Source organism: Strix aluco, chromosome Z (genome assembly GCF_031877795.1).
Source record: "Strix aluco isolate bStrAlu1 chromosome Z, bStrAlu1.hap1, whole genome shotgun sequence".
In the NCBI taxonomy this organism is placed as follows: Eukaryota; Metazoa; Chordata; class Aves; order Strigiformes; family Strigidae; genus Strix; species Strix aluco.
Genome location: NC_133971.1, coordinates 76,241,941 through 76,264,521, shown reverse-complemented (window position 1 = coordinate 76,264,521; position 22,581 = coordinate 76,241,941). Strand labels below are relative to the sequence as shown.

The 22,581-nt window shown below is 40.5% G+C and overlaps 1 protein-coding gene and 1 long non-coding RNA gene across 2 annotated transcripts in view; one reads left to right on the top strand and one right to left on the bottom strand.

The window, feature by feature from the left end:
* Positions 1-8,942, bottom strand: part of SPEF2 (sperm flagellar 2) — a 98,329-nt gene extending 89,387 nt beyond the window's left edge. The window contains exons 1-2 of the mRNA XM_074813669.1: positions 8,885-8,942; positions 8,002-8,104 (exon numbers count right to left, since the gene is read on the bottom strand). Of these exons, the coding sequence (XP_074669770.1) occupies positions 8,002-8,104; positions 8,885-8,942 (161 nt within the window). The remainder of the gene's footprint in view (positions 1-8,001; positions 8,105-8,884) is intronic.
* A 240-nt stretch (positions 8,943-9,182) lies between these two features.
* Positions 9,183-15,211, top strand: LOC141918534 (uncharacterized). Its single transcript, XR_012621709.1, has 3 exons — positions 9,183-9,853; positions 11,158-11,238; positions 11,339-15,211. It is a non-coding gene; the product is annotated as an uncharacterized LOC141918534 (long non-coding RNA).
* Positions 15,212-22,581: the final 7,370 nt, after the last annotated feature.

Below are 22,581 nucleotides of genomic sequence, written 5' to 3'. Positions count from 1 at the left end.
AATGTGATCAGGACACTGTTGGTCGCCTTTGCTGCAAGGGCACATCGCTGGCTCATGATCAACTTGTTCTCCTCCAGGGCCTCCAGGCCCTTCTCTGCAAAACTGCTTTCAAGACAGTTGGCCCTCAGCTGGTACTGAAGGCACAGGGTTTTCCTCACCAGAAGCATTTCCCTTTGCTGAACTTCATGAGATTCCTGCCAGCCCTTTTCTCCAGCCCGTCAAGGTGCCTCTGAAGGGCAGCACAACCATCTGGTGTATCAACCTCTCCTTCCGGTTTTGTATCATCTGCAAACTTGCTGAGGGTGCACCCTGTCTCATCATGCAGGTCATTAATGAAGATGTTAAGCAGTATTGCTCTCAGACTCAGCCTTTGAGCTACACCACTAATCACTGACTGTCAGCTGCACTTCACACAGCTGATCACGATCCCTTGAGCCCGGCAGTTCAGGCAGTTTTCAGTCCACCTCACTCTCCACTTACCTAGTCCATACTTCGTCAGTTTGTCCATGAGAATATTAAGGAAGACAGTGTCAAAAGTCAGAAGTCTTAATGGCACAGGAGCAGATGGTCCCCAGGTGCTGTAAGAGAAGCTGGCACCAGAGAAGACCACCATGGCTGAACAGGGAGCTTTGGCTGCAACTCAGGGAGAAAACAAAAGTATACAGCCTTTGGAAGAAGGGGCTAGACACTCACAGTGATTACAAAGATGCTGTGAGGCTATGCAGGGTGGAAATCAGGAGGTCTAAAGCCCAGCTGGAAATTAATCTGGCTTCCGCATTCAAGGACAACAAGAAATGTTTCTATAAGTATGTGAGCAGCAAAAGAAAGACCAGGGAGAGCCTCCAGCCCCTGCTAGACTTGGGAGGAAACATGGTAACAAGTGATGAGGAAAAGGCTGAGGTGCTTAATATCTTCTTTGCCTCAGTCTTTAATAAAAAGACTAGTTGTACTGAGGGAATCCAGCCTCCTCAGCCAGAAGACAGAGACTGGGAGAACGATCCCCCCACAATCCAGGAGGAGATAGTCAGTGACCTACTGCATCACATAGACATACACAAGTCTATGGGACTTGATGGGATACACCCGAGGGTGCTGAAGGAGCTGGCTGGGGTGCTCGCCAAGCCACCTTCCATCGTTTACCAGCAGTCCTGGCTGACCGGGGAGGTCCCAACAGATTGGAAATTGGCCAATGTGATGCCCATATATTAAAAGGGTTGGCAGGATGATCTGGGAAATTACAGGCCTGTCAGCTTGACTTCGGTGCCCAGGAAGCTGATGGAGCAGCTCATCCTGAGTACCATCATACAACACATGCAGGACAACCAGATGATCAGGCCCAGTCAGCACGGGTTTATGAAAGGCAGGTCCTGCTTGACAAACCTAATCTCCTACAACACGGTGACCTGCTTATTGGATGAGGGAAAGGCTGTGCATGTTGTCTGCCTTGACTTCAGTAAGGCCTTTGACACCATTTCCCACAGCATTCTCCTGGCAAAACTGGCTGCTCGCAGCTTGGATGGGCACACGCTTTGCTGGGTAAAAAACTGGCTGGATGGCCGGACCCAAAGAGTTGTGGTGAATGGAGTTAAATCCAGTTGGCAGCCGGTCACGAGCGGTGTCCCCCAGGGCTCAGTTTTGGGGCCACTCCTGTTTAACATCTTTATTGATGATCTAGATGAGGGGATCGAGTGCACCGTCAGTAAGTTTGCAGATGACACCAAGTTGGGTGGGAGTGTTGATCTACTCGAGGGTAGGGAGGCTCTGCAGAGGGATCTGGACAGGCTGGAGCGATGGGCTGAGGCCAACTGTAGGAGCTTCAATAAGGCCAAATGCCGGGTGCTGCACTTGGGCCACAACAACCCCCAGCAGTGCTACAGGCTTGGGGAAGAGTGGCTGGAGAGCTGCCAGTCAGAGGGACCTGGGGGTGTTGATTGACAGTGGGCTGAACATGAGCCAGCAGTGTGCCCAGGTGGCCAAGAAGGCCAATGGCATCCTGGCTTGTATCAGAAATAGCGTGGCCAGCAGGGACAGGGAAGGGATCTTACCCCTGTACTCGGCACTGGTGAGGCCGCACCTCGATGACTGTGTTCAGTTTTGGGCCCCTCACTACAAAAAGGACATTGAATGACTCGAGCGTGTCCAGAGAAGGGCAACGAAGCTGGTGAAGGGTCTGGAGGACAGGTCTTACAAGGAGTGGCTGAGGGAAATGGGGTTGTTCAGTCTGACGAAGAGGAGGCTGAGGGGAGACCTCATCGCCCTCTACAACTACCTGAAAGGAGGGTGCAGAGAGCTGGGGATGAGTCTCTTTAACCAAGTAACAAGCAATAGGACAACAGGTAATGGCCTCAAGCTGCGCCAGGGAAGGTTTAGACTGGATATTGGGAAATATTTCTTTACAGAACGGGTTGTTAGGTGTTGGAATGGGCTGCCCAGGGCAGTGGTGGAGTCCCGATCCCTGGAAGTCTTTAAGAGTTGGGTTGACATAGTGCTGAGTGTTATAGCGTAGTTGGGAACTGTCAGTTTTAGGTTAATGGTTGGACTAGATGATCTTCAAGGACTTTTCCAACCTAAGTGATTCTGTGAAAAGTCAATGTAAACAGCATGCGCTGATCTTCTCGCAGCCACTGAGCCCGCCACCTCATTGTAGAAGGGTGTCAGGTAGTCAGGCATGATTTCCCCTTCATAAGTCCATGATGAGAACTCCAAATCATCTTCTTGTCCTTAATACACTCGGAAATGGTTTCCATGCTTATTTGCTCCGTTGGTTCCCAGGGACGGAGGTGAGACTGACTGGCCTGTACATCCCCAGTTCCCCCTTCTTGCTTTTCTTGAAGACAGGAGTGGCAGTTGCATTCTTCTAGTCCTAGGAATCTCCTCCAATCACCAGGACGTTTCAAAGACTATTGAGAGTGGCGTAGCAATGACATCTCCCAGGTCCCTCAGCGTGTGTGGGTATATGCCATCAGGTCCCACGGACTTGTGTACTTCCAGTTTACATATATGTTCCTTAAGCTGATCCTCTTCCACCAAGGGTAAATCTTTCCTGCTGCAGACTTTCCTGCTAGTCCCAGGGGCTTGGCATTTCTGAGTGCAAGTTTTACCAGTAGAGTAGACCAAGACAGAGAAGGGATTAAGCACCTCATGCTTTTGCATGGCAGACTGAGGAGTATTTGAGAGTCTGAGAGAAAGATTCATCAATGGAGCCGTACTCCGCCATCTAGGATGCATGGAAGACAACTCAGCGTGGCTACTATGGAGGCAGGTCCTGGGTCTGCTTTGTGCCAGGAGGCACAAAGGATAAGGAGGGCTGGAAGAAGGTTACAGCATGGAGTGGTAAGAGAAACACCTCCAAGATACCCTTACCCTCTGAGATACCCTTACACAATAGGTACAAGGCCCTTGGTATGGTGGACAACGCATATAATGAGATAGAGGAGGAACTTACGCAAGCCGTCTTGCCAAGGTCAGAGAGACCAAGCCCTCACCACAAAAACTACATTAAGACCAGTGCCGAGAAGAAACAACAGTGAGTTACGGTCACTGGGGATTCCCTCCTGTGCAGCACCTGTTTGCAGACAAGACCCTCTTTTCAGGGGAGTTTGCTGCCTCCCTGGAGCCCAAATTAGGGATGTCAACACAAGACTGAAGAGTTTAGTACTACCTCCGTACTACTACCCATTCCTGCTCTTCCACATGGGTACAAATGATGTCACAACAAAAGTCTGACATCAATCAAAAGAGATTTCAGAGCCCTGGAAAGAATGCTAAAAAATTTGGGAGCACACATAGTGTTTTCCTCAGTGTAAGCACTGATGGGTTTTTTTGACTGGGTCCTCTGCCCCGGTCAGCAGCAGGCTCATGTTTTCTCTAGCCTTCCTTTTGCTGTGGAGATACCAGTAAAAGCCCTTCTGGTTGCCCTCCATGTTCCTCATCAGTTTTAACTTCTAATGGGCACTGGCTTTCTTAAAGCCATCTCTACATACTCAGACTATCTCTGTGCTCCTCCTGGATCACCTGATCCTGCTTCCACATCTTGTATTCTTACTTTTTATATTTCAGTTTTGTCAGCAGCACCTTATTCTTCCATTCATATCTCCTGCTGCCTTTGTTCAGTTTTAGTCACATTGAGATGGATTATTCTTGGAGGAGATGATCCTTTGAAGAAAAAAAATATATTAAAAAAAAAAAAAAATCAGCTGCCTTGGACCTATCTTCTCTCCAGGACCATTTTACATAAGATCCTTCCAAGCAGATCCCTGACCCAGCCAAAGTCTGGTTTCCTGAAGTCTAGGGTTGTGATGCTGCTTATTTAGCTTGTTCACTCCTCTCAAGATCATGAACGCCACCATCTCACGGTCACTGCAGTCAATGCTGCACCCAACCTCCCTTGTGCGTACATACTAGGCTTAGTAGAACATCTCCCCTCTTCAGCTCCTCAATCACGTTTCTCAGGAAGCTATCATCAATGCACTCCAGTAACCTCCTGGTTGCTTGTGCCTGGCAGTGTTTCTCTTCCAGTGGATACCAACTTGGTTAAAGTTTCCTATTCAGACCGAGGCTTGTGAAAATGAGAATTCTTCCAGTTGTCTCAAGAAAACCTTATGTACTTCTTCCTGCTCAAATGATCTGTGGCAAAGAGCCAGCACAGCATCACCCAGTTCAGTCTTTCCTCTAATCCTAACCCATAAAACTTTAACTGGTCATCATTCATCCCAAGGTAGAGGTCAAGGCATTTTCTCTGCTCTCTCACATAAAGAGCAACTCCTCCTCCTCACCCTCCCAGTTTGTCCATCTGTCACAAACTGTCCATAAACAAGGAACTGTTCATAAAGAGGATGTTTCAAACAACTCGAGTGGAATGCCCTGAGGGGGAGAAGCGGAGTGAGCCCTGTGGAGGTGGGGCAGTGGGCCACTTCTCTCCCCCTCCCTCCTGTTGTTGCCTAGAGACAGAACTTGCCTAACTGTGCAGGTACAAGCCAGGAAAACAAGAACCTTCTGGAAGAAGTTATTGCACATGAGTAAGAAAGACTATTATACAAAGACAACACCCCATGTGTGTCTTTGTCGACCCACGGACCAAGCTTGCTACTCTACGACAATGCAGGATCCAAGGGTGGTGATTCCCCTTTTCTTATCCCCTTCTCTTTTCTCTTTCATCTTTCTGCTCACTCTCTCTTTCTCACATATATTCATGTGTATAACTTTTGTACGAATTGTGATCAGTTGACCGTTGACCAGTTGTTAGAAAAATAGTCTCATCGCCAAACTGCCTTTATTTGTTCAAGTTATCAGTTGATTGTTGCCATATTGTCTCCATTCACTCACTAAAGTGGTCATTTAACATAAGTTACCAACTAAATTGTTCCTCTGAGTCACTGTGGTGACTCAGCCCACCCTGCGGCTCTGCCGAGCAGAGACCAGCTCTACCACTGGCACACAGGCTCTTGGTGAATTTAAAACACTCACCCCCCCTCATAACCCACTGCGTGTGATAAGACACCATCCTAAAGAGCCTATGTCCAGTCATGGCAGTGCTCCAGTTGTGCGAGCTATCCCACTGCCTCTCTGTGATTCCAGTGATACCGTAGTCCTGAAACTGCACACAGGCCTCTAACTCCTTCTGTTTGTCCTTATGTTGCATGCATTAATGTAGAGACAGACACTTCAGAGAGGCAGCCAGTTGTGTTGATTTACCAGAAAAAGTGTGAACACTTCTCCCATAGTGCTGTCTTCTCAGCACTTCCTTAATTGCGTACATACATTTGGTGTGGGAAGACTTCTTCACTGTTTTGCCCCTCTTATTCACATCACCCTTCTCCTCTTGCTTGCCGGTCTAAGTCACCACTTCCTCCCTTGTTTGAGAGTAATCATCTTGTTTCCCCCTCATTCCTAGCTTAAAGCTATCCTCACCAGGTTTGCCAGCCTGTTGGCAAAGATGATTTTGCCCAACTTGGTCAGGTGGATTCCATCTCTTCCTAGCAGTTCTCCATCTTCAAAGAGGATCCCACGACCGTGAAAAACAAATCCCTGTTTGACAGCAGCTGCACAACCTCCTGTTGACATGTAGAATCTATCCACTCCTCATCAAGCCCTTTCACCTCACCAGCAGAAATGAGGAAAAAAACCACCTGGGCCCCATGCGTTCGACTTTTGCCTCCAGAGCCACTCCTCACATGCTCCATGTCTCTCTGGCAGTATCCTTGGTGCCCACATAGAAGAGCAACAGGGGTAACACTGCAAGGGCTGGATGAACCTCCACAGTCCTGGACCCAGCCCCCAGCAAGCAGCAAACCTCCCTGCCTAGCATACAAGGTCAGCAGGTGGGTGCCTCCACCTCCTGCAGGAGAAAGTCTCCTGCTACTACCACTCACCTTTAATCCTGGTGCTACTGTGTGGTTCAGGCTTCTTCAGCTCAGATGCTTTGTTGCACAGAGCCATCAGTCTCTCATCTGCTACCAAGGCAATGAACCTGTTCTGCAGCTGCAGATCAGCAGGTGAAGCAAGAACCTTCCTTCTCTTGCCAGAAGTCACCAGCTGCCAGTCACCTCCTTTTCCCAACCCAACAAGCACAGATCCTGCTTGCCTCCACCTCAGCACAGCTGCAGGTTCAGGTTCCTGTATCTGCAGTATCTCAGAGAAGATCCAGTCAATCTCCTTTTCATCATCTGTGATGTGAACCATCTACTGAGCTCCTTCTGCAGCAGCTTGACTTGGCGAAACAGATCTTCCATGAGCACACACCTCTGCAGGCAAACCCACCACCTCCCCCTGCCCAAGGCTAAGTAAAGACTCTGGCCATTCCCTACAGCCTGAGACATGGATAAATGTCTCCTTTCTCTGAGGAGCAATCTGAGTTGAGGCCTCTGACGTTCTGAGTAGTTGCTCCAGTGGGTACTGGGTATCACGCCCTGTCATGCATCAACACCTTTGCTGAGCACGTGTACACTGTCTCAGCAGAGTTTCTAAACTCTTCTTGCACCTGCTGAACTGCATCTTCACTAATTGCACCTCCTTAATCAGAAGTCAGCTGGAGACAAGATCTCAAAGCACCCTTTTATCAGGAAGAGTTGACAGAACTTGTTAGAAGCTGCTAGAGCTTGCTAGAAGTAAAAGCCTTCCAAAGTTATCCTTTCCCAGCAGCAGCAGGCACTCTGAAGTTCCTTGAAGAATTAGCAGGAGCTCTCCAATGATCCCAGAAATTCCTGAGAGATCTAAAAGTGCTAGAAGCAGAGCCCAAGAACTGCTGTGCAAAACAGCTGTGCTGCCTTTGTTATCTCTGCTCAAGCTGCTCTCCTACAAGTTGGCGGGACTTGGATAGGAAAGGGTATAAATAAATGAGAAGTGCAAAGAACATAAAAAAGAGGTTCAGAAGAAACAGGAGAAGGTACAGCCTGGCACACTTGATACATATGTGCACCAAGGTCTGCCAAAATGGAGCAGAAGCCAAGGAACACCGTGAACTGCATCATCAACATACCAAGGCTCACAGATCTGCACAAGATTTTTTAATTTCTTGTTCATTGTGGATATTATACCACATAAGTTTACTTGTAAACTTATAAATTCTTATATAATCTTCCTTCAGGGCTTTACTCAGAGCCTCGCAACACATCTCTACCATTTTCATTTTAGTGAAGGTGTAATGGTCACCACCATACCACACCACACCTCTGGATTCCTGGCTCTAAACAGCTTATGGGGTCAGTGTCAGTATCTCCAATCATAGAGACATCCTTGAAGGCTTGTTGAACTTTTGGTCTCACCTGCTGCTATCATAGTTACAATCAAAATGCATAATTTTCTTGCAGTGGTATGATCAATCTCTCTGGAAATATGAAGCTAATCTGTGTGTCAAATACAAGTAGCTTTTGACTTACTGATAAATGTATCAAATCTTAGTAAATTCTACATGTCCTTCTCACTCCACATTAGCAAATCCTAACTAAAAAATAAATATCTTGTCTAATTTCCGTAAGAGATGTGTTATCCATAGGTACTAACCTGCTCTGTGAAAACTGATTAAAGTCATCCTGAAGACCATATTTGTGTAGAAGTTCTCCTAGGAGGTAGCCAGTAGAAAATTCTTCTGAAAATGATCCTGGAACTGTTTGTTTTGTTGTTTGTTTTGAAAAAAAAAATAATTAAAAGAATTCATATATTAATCTTAATACAACTTGTTATTATTTTTGTAACAAAACCAAGCCCAAACTTTATTAAATAATTCAGAGGAATTTTAGGAGATTGATCTAGCAGTAACTAGTTTTCAAGTCACAAATAAATCTACTTTCAATGTAGATATTTTGCAATGTAAGCTTTAGGTGGTCATTTAATTCTCATTTTTGGTGTTAAAAAGTAAACACTTTCGCTGTCATTAAGATCGTGGCAGTATCTAGAAACGATAATTACTAAATTTTCTGTAAAAAATGCAAAAAACCCCGTTAGATCTAATGTGCTTCTCTCCCACGGAAAGTTGCTCTCTCTTTGCAGAACAAATGCTTTTCCAAAGCCAGCACAACACCTGCCATTCAAAACAAAGCACTGCTTCGCAAACATACTAAAATATTTTTATCCTCTGGAGTCCTTATTAGCAGATGGAGCCTGAAATCCTCATACCTCCTGAGAGCGCTTGCGCCTTGAGGAAAACTAGCTTCAGCTCGAATATCACCGCCTTGCACACGAAGATTAAAAATGTACCTGAGGAGGTATCTGGACGCGAGGGAGCGGGAGGGTTCCTCAGTAGGTCAGCGGGAGTCGGCCCCGGGGGACCCCCTAGATCCGCGGGCGGCACGAAGGCCTGGCCCTGCGGCAGCCCCCCGCGCTGACAGGCAAGACTGCCGCCCCCCGAGCCCCCGCCCCCTGCCAGCGCCGCGGGGCCCCCGCTCACCCACGCTCCGGGAGAGCTTCACCTCCTCGTTCAGCCACTCGCACAAAATCTCCGACATGACCGGTGACGGCGGCTCCCCTCACGGCCGCCCGCCACCGCGTCCCGTTGCCACGACGATCGGGCCCCGCGCATGCGCGGTGGAGGGGGGGGGGCGCGCGCATGCGCTGCGGGTGGGGCGGGGTCGCGGGTGTGGCCGGGGCGGGGGAGCCGAAGCGGAAGGTGAGCGCGCTGCGAGGAGGAGCGCGTGCCCGCCTCCGCGGGCGCTGGCGGAGGGGTGCGCGCCGGGCCGCCGTTCGGCCCATCCGCCCCTCGGCCGCCGCCCCCCCGCCCCTCCGGCGGGGCCGCTCGGCGTGGAGCGGGCGAGCGCGGGGCTGCCCATGGGCTGCGGAGGGGGCGGCTGAGCGGGCGGCTGAGCCCAGGGGAGTTCGGGGCCAGGGGCGGCAGGATCCTTCTAGCGGCGGGCGGGCGGTAGCCCCCGTCACTCGGCGCTCTCTGGGAGGTCAGTCGGCCTCGGCGGGCGGTGTGGGGGCTGCCTTCGCCGCCGTGCCCCCTGCCTGCCCCGGCCGCTGGCTCCGGGCTGCGTGGCCGCGCGTCGAGCTGCTTGTTTCATAGGTGTTTAAATCACGACTTCCCCGTCCCACCCCGGCGGGACGCGGCTGAGCTTGTTCTTGTGCTAGCGCAGATGGTGTAGAGCGGAGGACTCTTGGGCTGAAACGAAAAACAATGTCAGGAAAAAGAAAAACGAGAAAAAAAAATCCATCGTAATTTTCCCAAATCTGTTCACATAATGGCGCAAATTACTGTGTTGGCACTGTGTAGAAGGGGGAGGGAGAGCAAAAGCTGCTGAAGAAAGCTCTGCCGGTTTAAATGTGTGCTACACGTTTACAAGGATGTTTTTCAACAGTAGTGTTTGTGTAAGAAGACTCAGAAGCATTTGTGTGCCAATACAGCTGCTCGTGTGGCCCTGCGGTAAGCCAGTTTGGGGATCCAAGCTTGGTTTGACATAAGCCTCACTGGTGGTAGATTTTGTTCTTCTTTTGTTTGTATTAGATCATCTTCATTTTAGAATCACACTGAAATAATCATGTGTAGTTTCAGTGCCCCCGTTTTGAAGAGTGTGTTAAATGTGGATCATAGAGAACTACATCTGGAAAACACAGTGTATACTATGGGTATTTAAATTGGCCAGTTTCTTTTTCTGGAAAAGATCTCTAGTTGATTTAATTAAGTTTTCAACTACCTTTCAGTGCAATACGGAATCCTGAAGGTTTACTAGATCTAGAAAAGACAGGAACAAGAGGATCTAGTGGTTAATGATGGGCAGACAGCAAACTAACCATAATTTTCAAAAGCTACAATGATTAACAGTTGACATAAAAAATTGGAATGTTATGGATTCAGTTCCTCTAGAAGTCTTCAGAGTAAATCTCTGTGCTTTTGCAGAGGGTGTGCTTTAAATCAAAATAAATTACTGAGTTTTGTAGGAGTAACTGTATAACTGGCCACTTACTTGTACCTCGAGAAGGTCATTGTAGAATTAGTGGCATATGAATGAATCAAGTAACAGGAGACTTCAAGAGGGGGGAAGTACTTTCAGGGCAGATGGTTAATATTTATATCCTTTTATTTTTGTGTATATGTTAAGTTATAAAAATACCCACACTTCAGGGGAAGAAAACTTGATTTTTTTTTTTTATGATAACGTTTGTAGTGGGAGCATCAGAGTGTGTTTCTGGTATGTCAGAGTGCAAAGAACAAATCTATTTTAGCTTCATCATGGAATTTTTTCCTCAGTTCCGGAAATCATTGTAAATGTATTTATGTTTATATATAGTTAAATGTTGCTGTAAGTAGTCATTAACAGAACTTTATGTTGATTTAAAAAATGCAAACCAGAACTGATTTGTATCAAGTTTAGAACTTCTTTCCGTATCACCTCTGAAAAGCTGGTACTTCCTGTTTCTTGAGATTTTTTTATGAAATGTATTCCTTCAAGTTCATTATCATATTCAGTGGATTTCTAAACCTCTAATTTTGTTTAAAAATTATATCGGTTTTTCTGTGTGCTGAGATGGACATAATCAAAGCTTACTCAGATAAGCTGGAATTGTGAGAAAGGTGTGGAATTTCTCTCATATTTCAGTAGTGGTTTGCTGTTTCATCTAAATCTGTATTAGCTCTTAACAAATTAATGTAGCTTTCTTGCAGAATTCTGAGTAGTGATGGAATAATGTAGTAATCAATTTTTACTTCATTTTTTCCCTGAATTTAAGAACTTGGAAAGATGTCAGTGTTCTGCACTGTGAAAGCTGAGTCCAGAGAGTGTTCAAAGGAAAATACTTGCAGACAACAAGGTAACTGTTTCCCTAATTCTACCCTTGCTGAAAACACCAATATTTTTAAACAATAAGGTTATTTACTCTGTGTTCTGTTAATTTCTTGCTTCTCTACTAGGAATGCCAGTGGGAATGTCCTGGAAATTCCAAACTGATTTTCCACAGGACACAGTACTTTGAGTAATGCAGCTTTTAGACACTAATACTGGGCTGTGGAATGCATCTGAATTTTTCACCTGAAACTGTTTATTTTAAACTTCATGCATCTTCCTGTGGACTTGCTTTGAAAGAGGAGAGAATTGTCTATAGGTAGTATTTATAATGGTCAAAGGAATAGAAGACATCAAACAGCAATCTGTTGAGCACAGAAATTGAAGGGCCAGGGATTATCTATCACATTTCATTCTTTTTGCCCCCCTAAAAGGAACTGCATGTACGAAGAACAAAAAAAGAGCTTATGACATAATCAAGCCTACAGCTTTTGTGGATGTTAGTTTCGAATAAAATGAATGTAATAGTGGTATGCATGAAGAATAACAGGGCAAAATCCAGTTTTTAATGTTATTATCAGTAACTTAAACTTTTAGCACAAAAGGCAATCAAATACTTTTAAATGTTCAAAATACTAAACTGAAGGGGGAGTTAATTAGGAGGAACGATTTCGTCTTAATACAATCAAGATTAAGAAAAGTCAGATGGAGAAGTACTGGAATTCTTAAATTGCATTTAGATTGAAGCCATACAGACAGGAGTAGCACTAAACTGATACAGTGTAGTTAAAAGAATGTGTGGGTTCAGGAGTTTCCTTTTGTCCTGCAGAATTTGGTTTTGTATCATTAAGATTGTTTCTGAACATATTTAAGTATGATCTTTTTGTAATTTTATGTTCTTTATTGTTTGCTTGCCTTGTCTCTTTCCTGGGAAGTTACAAAGAGGCTAAATAGCCTCCACTGATCATAGGGCTTCTTTCCCACTTTTCCATCTCTAGTTTGAACAGGTTTTTTGTAGTAATTTTTTTATGCACAGAATGGCTGTGTGCTTGGTGTGGACAAATGAAAGTTCTCTCCAGCTGATTGTTTAAAAGAAAAAAAAAAAAAAGGCAGTCAAGTAACAAGTAAAGTTCAGATGGTTCATTTTTGGTGTGCACTGTTAACTTCAGTCTCTGGCTTAGTATTTCTGTGAGATACAAATCAAGTTGATAAAACCAGACTTTTCCAGACAGTTACAAAATGTGAGTTTATAATTTTATAGGTGCATTACTTTATATACAATGGCCCGATATATTTTGAACAGTATTTGGAATACTGATAAAGCCTTATCAGTTAATATTTTATCTCTATTGTTCAATAAATGCTCATTAACTGTACACCATTCATCTTACATTCTTTCACTGTAGCTTTTTGCTAGCACTGTTAGAGAATGTATATAATGTAACTGGAGTCCTTCTGGCTGTTACTGAAATGCAACTGCTTTTTCTTTTAGAAATAGGACAGCTATTGTGCACTAACCATTCTGTTCAATTATGTTTTTAAGGTATAAAATGAAGAATAGTGTGTCTGTTCTGGAGTGGAGAGGGAGTGCAAGTAAGCATAATGTAACTAAGTGATGGAATTTGGCTAGCATCCTTGCAACTAATGCCAGCACTTAAAAGCCTTGGATACTTGTTGTTCTCATTATGCTGAATGAGAACATGGGTCAAGCATACCGTACATTGGAAATGTTCTTGATAGAACATCAGGCTTTCACAATTGTTCTTTAATCCACAGTTGGTAGCTAATTAGGGTAAAACTGATGATGTAAATAGTTTAAAAAAAAATAAAGTTATGTTGACGTAGCTAGACAAAGGAGAGAACATGAGCTAACATTCCCAATGGCTCCTTTTAACAATAAATTAATGATAAATCATGACATGATAATGCTAGTATACAGAAATTAATTTTATAAGGAGAAGATATGTGTAGACTTTCTTTTCTAACATAATGATTTATCTTTCAAGTTGCACATTTCTCTCATCTTGCCAGAATAAATTTGTTCTCAGACTGATTCCAATAGTTTTGTTTTCTTCTTGGATGTAAGTGTTGCTGGTAACGATAGGGATACTCTTGTGCTTAATGACTACTGAAATACAATTGTGTTTAACTATATCTTTGTCTTATTAATTTCTTTAACTACATGTAATCTGACTAGAAGATTTAAATGGGAATAAACTGTCTGCCTTAAAATAAGTGAAATTCTGTAAAAAAGTTTAATATAGAATAACTGAACACAGGCACTAGTGAAAGATGCAAAAAAACCCCATCCAGCTGTTCATGCTTTAAATTGTGGCACAAATAAGCATTTTATAGAAATGACAGAAATTATAACTGTTGGGAATTTCTATGGAGCAATGACTGCCTAATGACTGATGGATCACTTCAAATCATGTAACGATGTAAAATGCTCTATATTCAAACCAGTAGTAAGACTCTAAAATAGTATGCTACTCTGCATCTGATTTTCTCCCACTGTCCTACCACTTATTCCCATTTCCAGCTCTTTTTGCTCTATTGATTCTTATTCTCTCCTGCAGTCAGAATTATTCTTAGCCATATATTTCCATTTATTTCCTTCTTCATGTTCCTCAGGTCTTCACAGCTGATGATGTGTCTTTCTTCTACTGCCCTAATCCTTCCTCCCTACTAAGGCCCATACGCTCATTTTGTTTTCAAACTACTGAAATTTTTGCTGTAACAACTCTGATCATTCTCTTTTCTCCTTATTCTCCAGAGTGATGGTAGAAACTGTTAGAATTGCTTTTGAAATTCAATGGCAAGAATTTTTGGGCCATTTTAGTCATTTGAGTCATGTGGAGAATGATAGGCCAAAAAACCCTTCAGCTATTCCCTTTTGTGGAAGTACTTTGAAAGTCATTTGTCATATAGATGTTTGGCACATGCCTATCTAGATACCTTAGTGTTTTTTCAAATTACAGTTTTGAAATTCTTTCCCCAGAGGCATGGTAGATGTCCTGCTTCATCATTTATGAATGAGATTTAAAATTAAAACCAAGCAAAATCATGGTTGGACTGTCAGATATGCACAAAAGCAGCTGGTCAATATGCAGCTTTAAAAAAACCCTAAGACTAAACAGAATATCTGTTTCCCAAGTACCTTGGAAAACCGTTGATCATGTAATCTCAAATTTGCATAATTATGCCTGTGTTCATATGTGTATTGTGCCTTATTCTGAACCTATGATATAAGTTCTAATTTATCTTACACAATTTATGTTCAAAGTCTGGCACATCTTTTTCTGCCCTTGGGTTTCAAAAGCTGCTTGCTCCCCCTAGGATCAGCTAGTTGTCAGTGTGTTTGGCTTTCTGTGCAGAATGAATGCTCCCAAAGAAATTATATCAATGATAAGTTCCTTTTTAGCAGCACAGTAGCAGCATTTTTGAGACTGAATCATTAACAATATCCAGAATGCATCATTTGCTTCCTGCCTCTTCTGAAAACCTCACTGAGTTTGAAGTAGCGTTAGTCTAGGTATATACTCAGGTAGACCTGTCCTCAGTGCCAGTAAGAGGTGATATGTCACATCACTGTTTCTTCTTCTCACTGGTGATTCCTGAGAGTAAAGCACATTCTGCCCTTTCTCTTGTTTTTAGCTCTGTTCTTTCTTATTTAGCTCTGTTACTTCTCTTTTACAATACCAAATACAGATGCTCAGGCTGCACTATTCAAACAGGTGTTTGAACTGCAGTTATAAGAGTGGGTAGTTACTGATATTAAATGTTTTCTTATACAAGTACTAGTAAGTCACTGGTGAATTTCTTCTTTTTTGAAATCTCATTCAGTAGAGAATTTGAAGATTTAGTATAACCTTGACTAGAATTCTTGCTGCTCATAGCTATTTAATACATTCTTTTATTTCCATGTTAAAAATGAACATTGTCACATTTTCTGTCAAGAATTCTCCTGCACGGTAGATAATAAAATATGTAAATGAAGTTGACTTATTCTATCTTTTGATCAGTTTATCATTGGGTGGCAGCAGAAAATTCTTTCACTAAAGCTCGTTTCTACTGGAGACACACAACCTATATATTCTGCACAGATCAGAAGAATCTTACAGCAACAGAGTAGTCCTTATCCTCCATTTAGAGAAAGGTTCTAAGATTTAGGCATACATTTTTGGTTCCTATGAGGGCATAAGTTTTTTTCATCATGTTTGGAATAAGAAAAGGCCCAAGCCTATAAAAGGCAAGTGCAGCATACTGTTTATTAAATTATTTTAAATCAAATAAATTCTGTCCTTTGGTTTGATTTTTTTTTTTTTTTTTTTTTTTTTTACAGATTAATGCATGGTATTACTTGAATGAGCCAGGTGAAGCACAGAACAATAGTTTTAATTTTGAAACAAGGAATAAGTGTACATGACAGACTTTACTGCTTATACAGTATCAATTAGTTTCATTTATATACATAGGCCAAGCAAACAAAATTTAGTAAGTTACTGCCTAGTATGATATGTGGAACCCAAGACTCATGTAATTCTGTTTCTGGAATTATGCAACTCCTTCCTGTGATTAGCTGCTTCGGGAACCTCTGTTCAACAATCTCTTTTAAGGAATGTTTTTAACAATTTCTGTTCCATGGTGAGAGAGGAACCAGATATGGAAAGCTCAGGAATGGCAAACATAACCAGAAGCAAATAAATGAAATTGCAACATTGTAATTGCTTTCTTAAAGACCCAGACATTCATAAAAAACAAAATCAGTGTATCAGTTAAATCCATATGAATTTTGGTTCAATTGTTTCAAGATTTGGTTATCTTATCATTTGTGTCTAAAGCTAAGGAATTAAGTTTGCTTTGCTTTGATATGTTAAGATAGAAAAACATTTATTAGTGGTCTTCGTGGTTGCAACCATCCCAAAGCAACTTGGAGAAAATTAATGGACATTTTGGGAAGTCAAACTCTATCCCATCTGCCTCATGACACCCAGCTTTACAGGAACCTGTAAGATTCATAAGAAAAATTATGTATAGATTGTGTGTGGGTGTGCAAGCATGTGTGTATATGCTTTTAAATATTGTTTTAAAACATCCAGTGATTTTGAAAGCTTTTTTGCAAGCACAAAGTTCAGTGTTTCAGATCACTAATAAACAAAAAAATGATTGCTTTCTTACTTCTGCAATGCAATTTCTTTCTCATAGTCACTTATTTTAATGAAAACAAAATAATTACCTTTATTCTGAATTCTAAATGTAATTCATCGATTTAATAATATTTTCTTCCTTCATGACATATTTTTGCAATTTGAATAATTGTATAAATACAACTTTTTCAAACATTTTGTAGGTCTGTTCCAAATATTCCTGTTCTGTTCTGTTCCATTCTGTTCCATTCCATTTGTCTTTTGAATTTATCATCCATCAGCTTGTTTGTGCAGAGAAGAGAATGAGTATAGGAGATTTGACTCACTTTTTATGAACTAGAGTAAGTAATGTTGTTTTTCTTCTGGTAGTTTTTGATATTTAGATAATAGTCCCCATCAGTTCTGTATATGTGAGCTACTATTTACAACCTTTTTGTAAGATTAAAAGTAGATATTTTCATGCTGTGTGTAACGTGTCAGCATATAGAACAGCAGCTGCTGCAGAGGTGTAGTTTTTCAATAACTGTAACATTTTGCTGAGCTTTGTAATTTATTATACTCTATGACTGTATTATGCAACAGAAACTTTTAAATGTTGTTCATTTTTCCCTTCATCTTTGAGCTGAATATGATGATCCATTTTTATTTTATAGCTTGTGCATTGTTTTTGATGAAGATATCCTCACTAGTGAAGTTGTTAACTGTTGATCATTCATTTTCAGGGAGGATCCCTTACAGTGTTCAGAGTATGCAGGTGTGGTTCAGCCATGGTTTATGAGACAAGTCTGTAATGTGGAAATTTAACAAGTAGAAAAAAATGCATGTTTTGCATGGTAATAGACTACAAGAAATTCAGAACAAATAATGGAAGCATAAATGATGTAATTACTAAATAATGGAGCTTCAAAATCTGTGTAAAGAGTTTGTAATTACAATTTGCCTTAGCAAGAGATATTTGGTGGTGTGAATGTCATTTAAATGAAAGAACACTTTGGAGTTGAGGGACATTTTGGTTTTTATCCAAATGTGTCTTCAGTCATAATCAGTAAAATACATGTGGTAGAAAAGTAAGAGACAATGATAAAGCTTAGCAGAAATTCTTATAGAATTCTGTAAATCTGTTGAGTTCACTTGCCTGCTCACTATATAACAGCCTGGGTTAAATGGGGAGGCAGTTCAGGTGTACTGGCCATAGCTTTTAATCATGCCATTTAGAAATTTATGCTGACTTGTAATGATGATCCATCTTTGAATTTTTCAGAAATTAATCCTATCACAAGGCATTGCTGCTTACAGTTACCCTGATGAGAAACTTATCACCCTTTTTATCACAATGTTATGCTGAACCTGTCTTAGTGGCATCGTGTGACAGAATTGTCTTGGTACTAGTTTCATGTAGTTGTGAAAGACCTGTCTCAGTTTCTGAAGTCGTATTCAGAATTGAAACATAAAAAGAGGGGAATTGGGACAGGGCAAAATTCTAAATTACTGACTTTCCTCTTTTGCATGCACTGTCCTTGTATGTATCAAGAACTTCCTAAGAGAACTGTAGATATTATGCCATAATATTCCTGTAGCTAATGTTATTTAGCCTAGTATTCTAAGTATTCAGGTGTAGTATGTACTCCACATATATTCTGTTTACATTCTTAACACTGTAATTGTAATTCTCTGGAATAGTGCTGGGGAAAAATGTAGTAATTGTTCAAACCCCATTGTGTGAAAGGGCAAAATTCCTACAAATAAAAGTAATTTAAAAACCACCGTACTTCTGTGAGAAACTCTGTTTCAGACCCTATCTGAATCTTATTAATATATCTCCAAGCTCTGGTATGTTCCTTACTTCGTCCTCCTTATTCAACTGATATTACTATAATTTTTATTGACAGGTGTTTGTGCGAGTTTGTGAGTACTCAGGAAGCACACCGTCTTTAACTCTATCAGCATTTGTTTTCTCCTGTGCAAGACCAGCTCATTGTTCTTTACACTTCTCTCTGCTACCCCTCTTCTTTCTATGTTGTCATATTTTGTTACTGAAAAGGGGATTTTTTTTCTGCTTTACTCGGTTCAGATTCCATTTCTTTTTGTATTTATTACATATTTCAGAAATACTAGAAGGCCTAAAATTATTCTATATTTTAAGCAGTCTGTAAAACTTATTCTTTTTCCACAAAGTTTTCATATTATGAGTTTTACATCAGGTCTTGGCAATTGTAAGTAAAACTCCTAATCTATATAGGACACTTCCACAAAAGAAAGAAGAGAATGTGTGAGTTTAAGGGAATAATTTTACCATAGTGTTAGGAAGTCTATCAAGTCCTGACACCAGCACTTCAACAATCTGCTGATTTACAGCAGCCAGAAGAAAATAATATATTTACATATAAAAAATATGTGTAAGATTTAACTTTGTGATCAAAGAAGTTAAGCTGAAGGCCCTAAAATGTCATTGTTATCATAGGTGATCTTGTGAAGTATTGTCATTACTGAGCAAGATATAATTTAAACTTAAAAAGGCATGTATATTACAGTAAATAAGTTGACCACATTCTTTTCTAACATACAATTTTGTTAAGACAAATAGAAATATGCTAGCAAATGACTTACTGAACCTGGATTTATCACAACGTTCTCATACACTGCTGATGTGTAATAAATTTTGTTATGTAGAATGAAACGTATGCATGCTGTATTGCTAGCAGATTGAAAGCCTGGAAATATTTCAACACTTTCAAGCCAGCAAGTATGTAAAGCACTAAGATAAAATAATTAATAATCAGGTTCTGGATAGAGATTACACAACTGTTATTGAAGCAATTCTCATTAAAACAATTTTTTCTGGATAGGACATGCTTTACAAAATAAGAATACCACTTTCCCAAAGAATACAAACAATGACTAGTAAACCTGAATGTGCAAAAAAAAATAGAGGAAGAGGTTCTGGTTAATTTTTTTGTGTTTTTTTAAGAAAAAAATCACCATTTTGGCTACAATCTTAAGTGTGAAGCTGTAGAACAAACCAATCATAATAATAAAATAGATGAAGCACAGGACTTTTAATTCAGAGTCCATTCATGAGCAATAAGAAAGAAAAGTGTTTTGAGAGAGAAAAGAGAATTAGAGAAAGTAGGAGCTATTTGCTTAGCTGGAAGATGTTGATACCCTGGCTCAATCCTTAAAATGTTGGTAATCTAAAAATCTAAGAAAGGACTTGGTGAGTAATTTTTGATGGAAAGATGACTAAGTTTACCTTTTATATATACCAGCCACACGCACTTAGAGGATTAACTTGGCTATGTTTTTCATGCCCCAGTAAGACACCTGTTTATGCTGTTGTAGCTCCTGGACAGAACAGGTATATAGTAATTTATTGTTGGTATACAATGCAATCTACTTGAAGGATTTAGGATTTTCTTTTCCTTTAATACTTTGGCTAGAGTACTCTACCACTGATTTTTTTTTTTTTATTTGAAGATTTACTTTCAATCAAGTTGTAAGCTTGGAAATTTTTTTTTTCGTATATGTGAACAGTTTTGTTTCTGTTCTTACACAATTCAGTATTTTTTATTTAGAATTTCAAATTAAGTATAGTATTAAATACTAATTTTTTTCTAAATTGAGGACTTGTTATTTAATCCACTGTATGGTAGGTCTGGTTTGTGCTTATTTTTTAAAGAAAATAAATTCTGGGACAAAAAATACTAGTCCTTGCAATAGAATGCCAGCTGCTAAATCATTAGGAACCAGTCTGACACTTCACATTATATCAATATACTGGATCTCATTTGTGACAGGTGTGGTCCCTTGATGGCTTGTATAAGCTGACTATATGTTTAGATGGAGGAGAAAATTCTGTGTTGTAATTTATAGGTATTGCTAGTAATTACTGTTTATTGCCTCGCCATGACTCAGAAATCCATTTATGGTAGAATTTAAACACAAGAGATGATGATGCCTTATAACATGTATGAGCTGAAGATTAAAACATATTTTCTAGTTTGGGATTTTTTTTTTCTTTCCTTCTTAGTTTAGCATTTGACTTTAAACATGTTTTATTTGTAGCAGCTCATCAGTTAATATCACTTGAGACTATTTCTCAGTGTTCTATCCATAGCTGGATACTGAGCTATCCACTTACTTTATTGTCCCTATGAAAATATGGTGTGGTCTATCATTTAACTGAGGGGCAAACTCTGGAAATCACCACAGCTTAAGCTAGCAGGTGTAAACCATATTTGTTGCTACCTGAACTGTACTGCTTTGCTGTTCTTGCCCAACAACCTTTTCTTTAGTCTTAACTTTAATATGTTGTTAGGGTTTCATCAAAATTCTTTGTCCTTTTTGCTAGATACAGTGAATGCCAAGATTTCTTAATTCAGGTATGTCTTCTGAACATTTAATATTAAATTGGCTTACAGCATTGAAAGTGGATCTGGTGTTACAGTCTTTTAAAGCAATATTCTGTCTGTCCCTTCTTGTGTATTATCTGTTTCTCACTTTGATAGAAACTACTCACATTGGTAGATCACATATATAATTTTTTTCTTATATTTCAGACTAAAGTTTAATGAACATATCTATTTTTATGTGTATATATGTATGTAAACATATATCTCATGTATACACATACATAGTATTACCCCTTCTGTATGAAGCTATCTCTATAAATCTCTAGAGTTGTGAGAAAATACTCATCATTGCTATCTTACTTAATGGCTTTTGCTTAGTGCATAAGAAAGACATACTTCAAAAAACATATTTGAAAAAATGAGAATAGGATTGACATGATGCAACTTGCAATTACTTTCCTTGGCCCTGTGAGAAGATCTTTATCTTCACTTTAATGGTAGTCATTGTCAAAAGAGGAAAGAACAATAATACTGGAGAGGGAAAACTCATTTTGAACTGGCATAAAAGTCTGTTTATTCTCCAACTTGTTTTTTTAATAAAATTGAATTGATATTAGGAAAGAAATAATGTCCTCTACTGTCTCTTAAATATTTTAATTTAAGTTAGTAAGCTGGTATGATAAATTACTTGGTACTCAGTAATTTAATATGAAGAACAGTAACCTGCTCTAAGAGATGGTGTGAACATTGTAATAATTGATGCTGTCTGTTGGTTTTTTTCTGAAGATAGGTACATGATTTTGAAATCAAGGGAAACCTTGCTGCAGACACAGCCATAAAAAATGAGCCTTTTCTAAATTCCTAAGTAATAGTATACCTGTAAGACTATCGGGTTACCCTCCTGTGAGCCTGAAAGGCAGAATTAGTACTTCTTGCACACTAAGCAAAGTGTCTGTTTCCTGCCCTCCATGCCCACCCTCCCTCAATCATTGGAAGTCGTATTCCTGTTCGACATAAAGCCATGCAGTCCCAGAATGGAAAGATAAATAATTGGATACAGAATCCAATTCCAATACAAGGAGTTTATATTGACTCCCCTCATTCCTTATCCACCCAAACAAAGTAGATGGTGATTTGATACTCTGTGGTCAGGTCTAAATGACTTTGAGTGCTGTTTTGTTTATAGAGCACTTGGTGTCCTGTGATGTGAGTTAAATTGCAAATTCTGGTCAGGATTAAGACTGGCTTTTTCATAACTGATGATAGAGCATCAATAGCCAGGTGTGGGTGTGAATAAGGTATAGACTGGTAAGAGGAGTTCTGCTGCTGCACTTCAAACTGTTCACCGTATGTGATGAGTCAGAATTTGTTCTTGGAATCAGCTGAGATTAAGTGAGCTGAAGAAGTTATCTTTGCAATTGTGGAGTCAAAAACAAACTTGAAAATAGGAAAGCCTGATGACGATCGCAGTACCTGAAGTATTTGATCTGGATTTTAGAGAGATGTATCAAAATATGGGTACACTATGTCTTGAGCAGCTGCCTCTGGAGACTTACAAAGCATTATGAAGTATATCATCTAGATGATGAAATGAATGTACCAAGAAAAAGTTATTTTATAACAATGAAAGCCTGAATAGGTGTGTGTAAAACCAACAATGATTTTGGCTTATATGATGCACATTCTATGTAACAGATACAGTTTACTTTATATAACCATAGCTTTATTCCTAAATTCAACTTTTTTGCCTTCTTTGAGTCTACTTGGAGTAACAACAGAACAAAAAAGGGAACATAGAGCAATTGTGTAATTTAACTAATCCTCTCCAGCAATTTTAGTACAAATTATTGATATGCTAATCATATCAGTAGT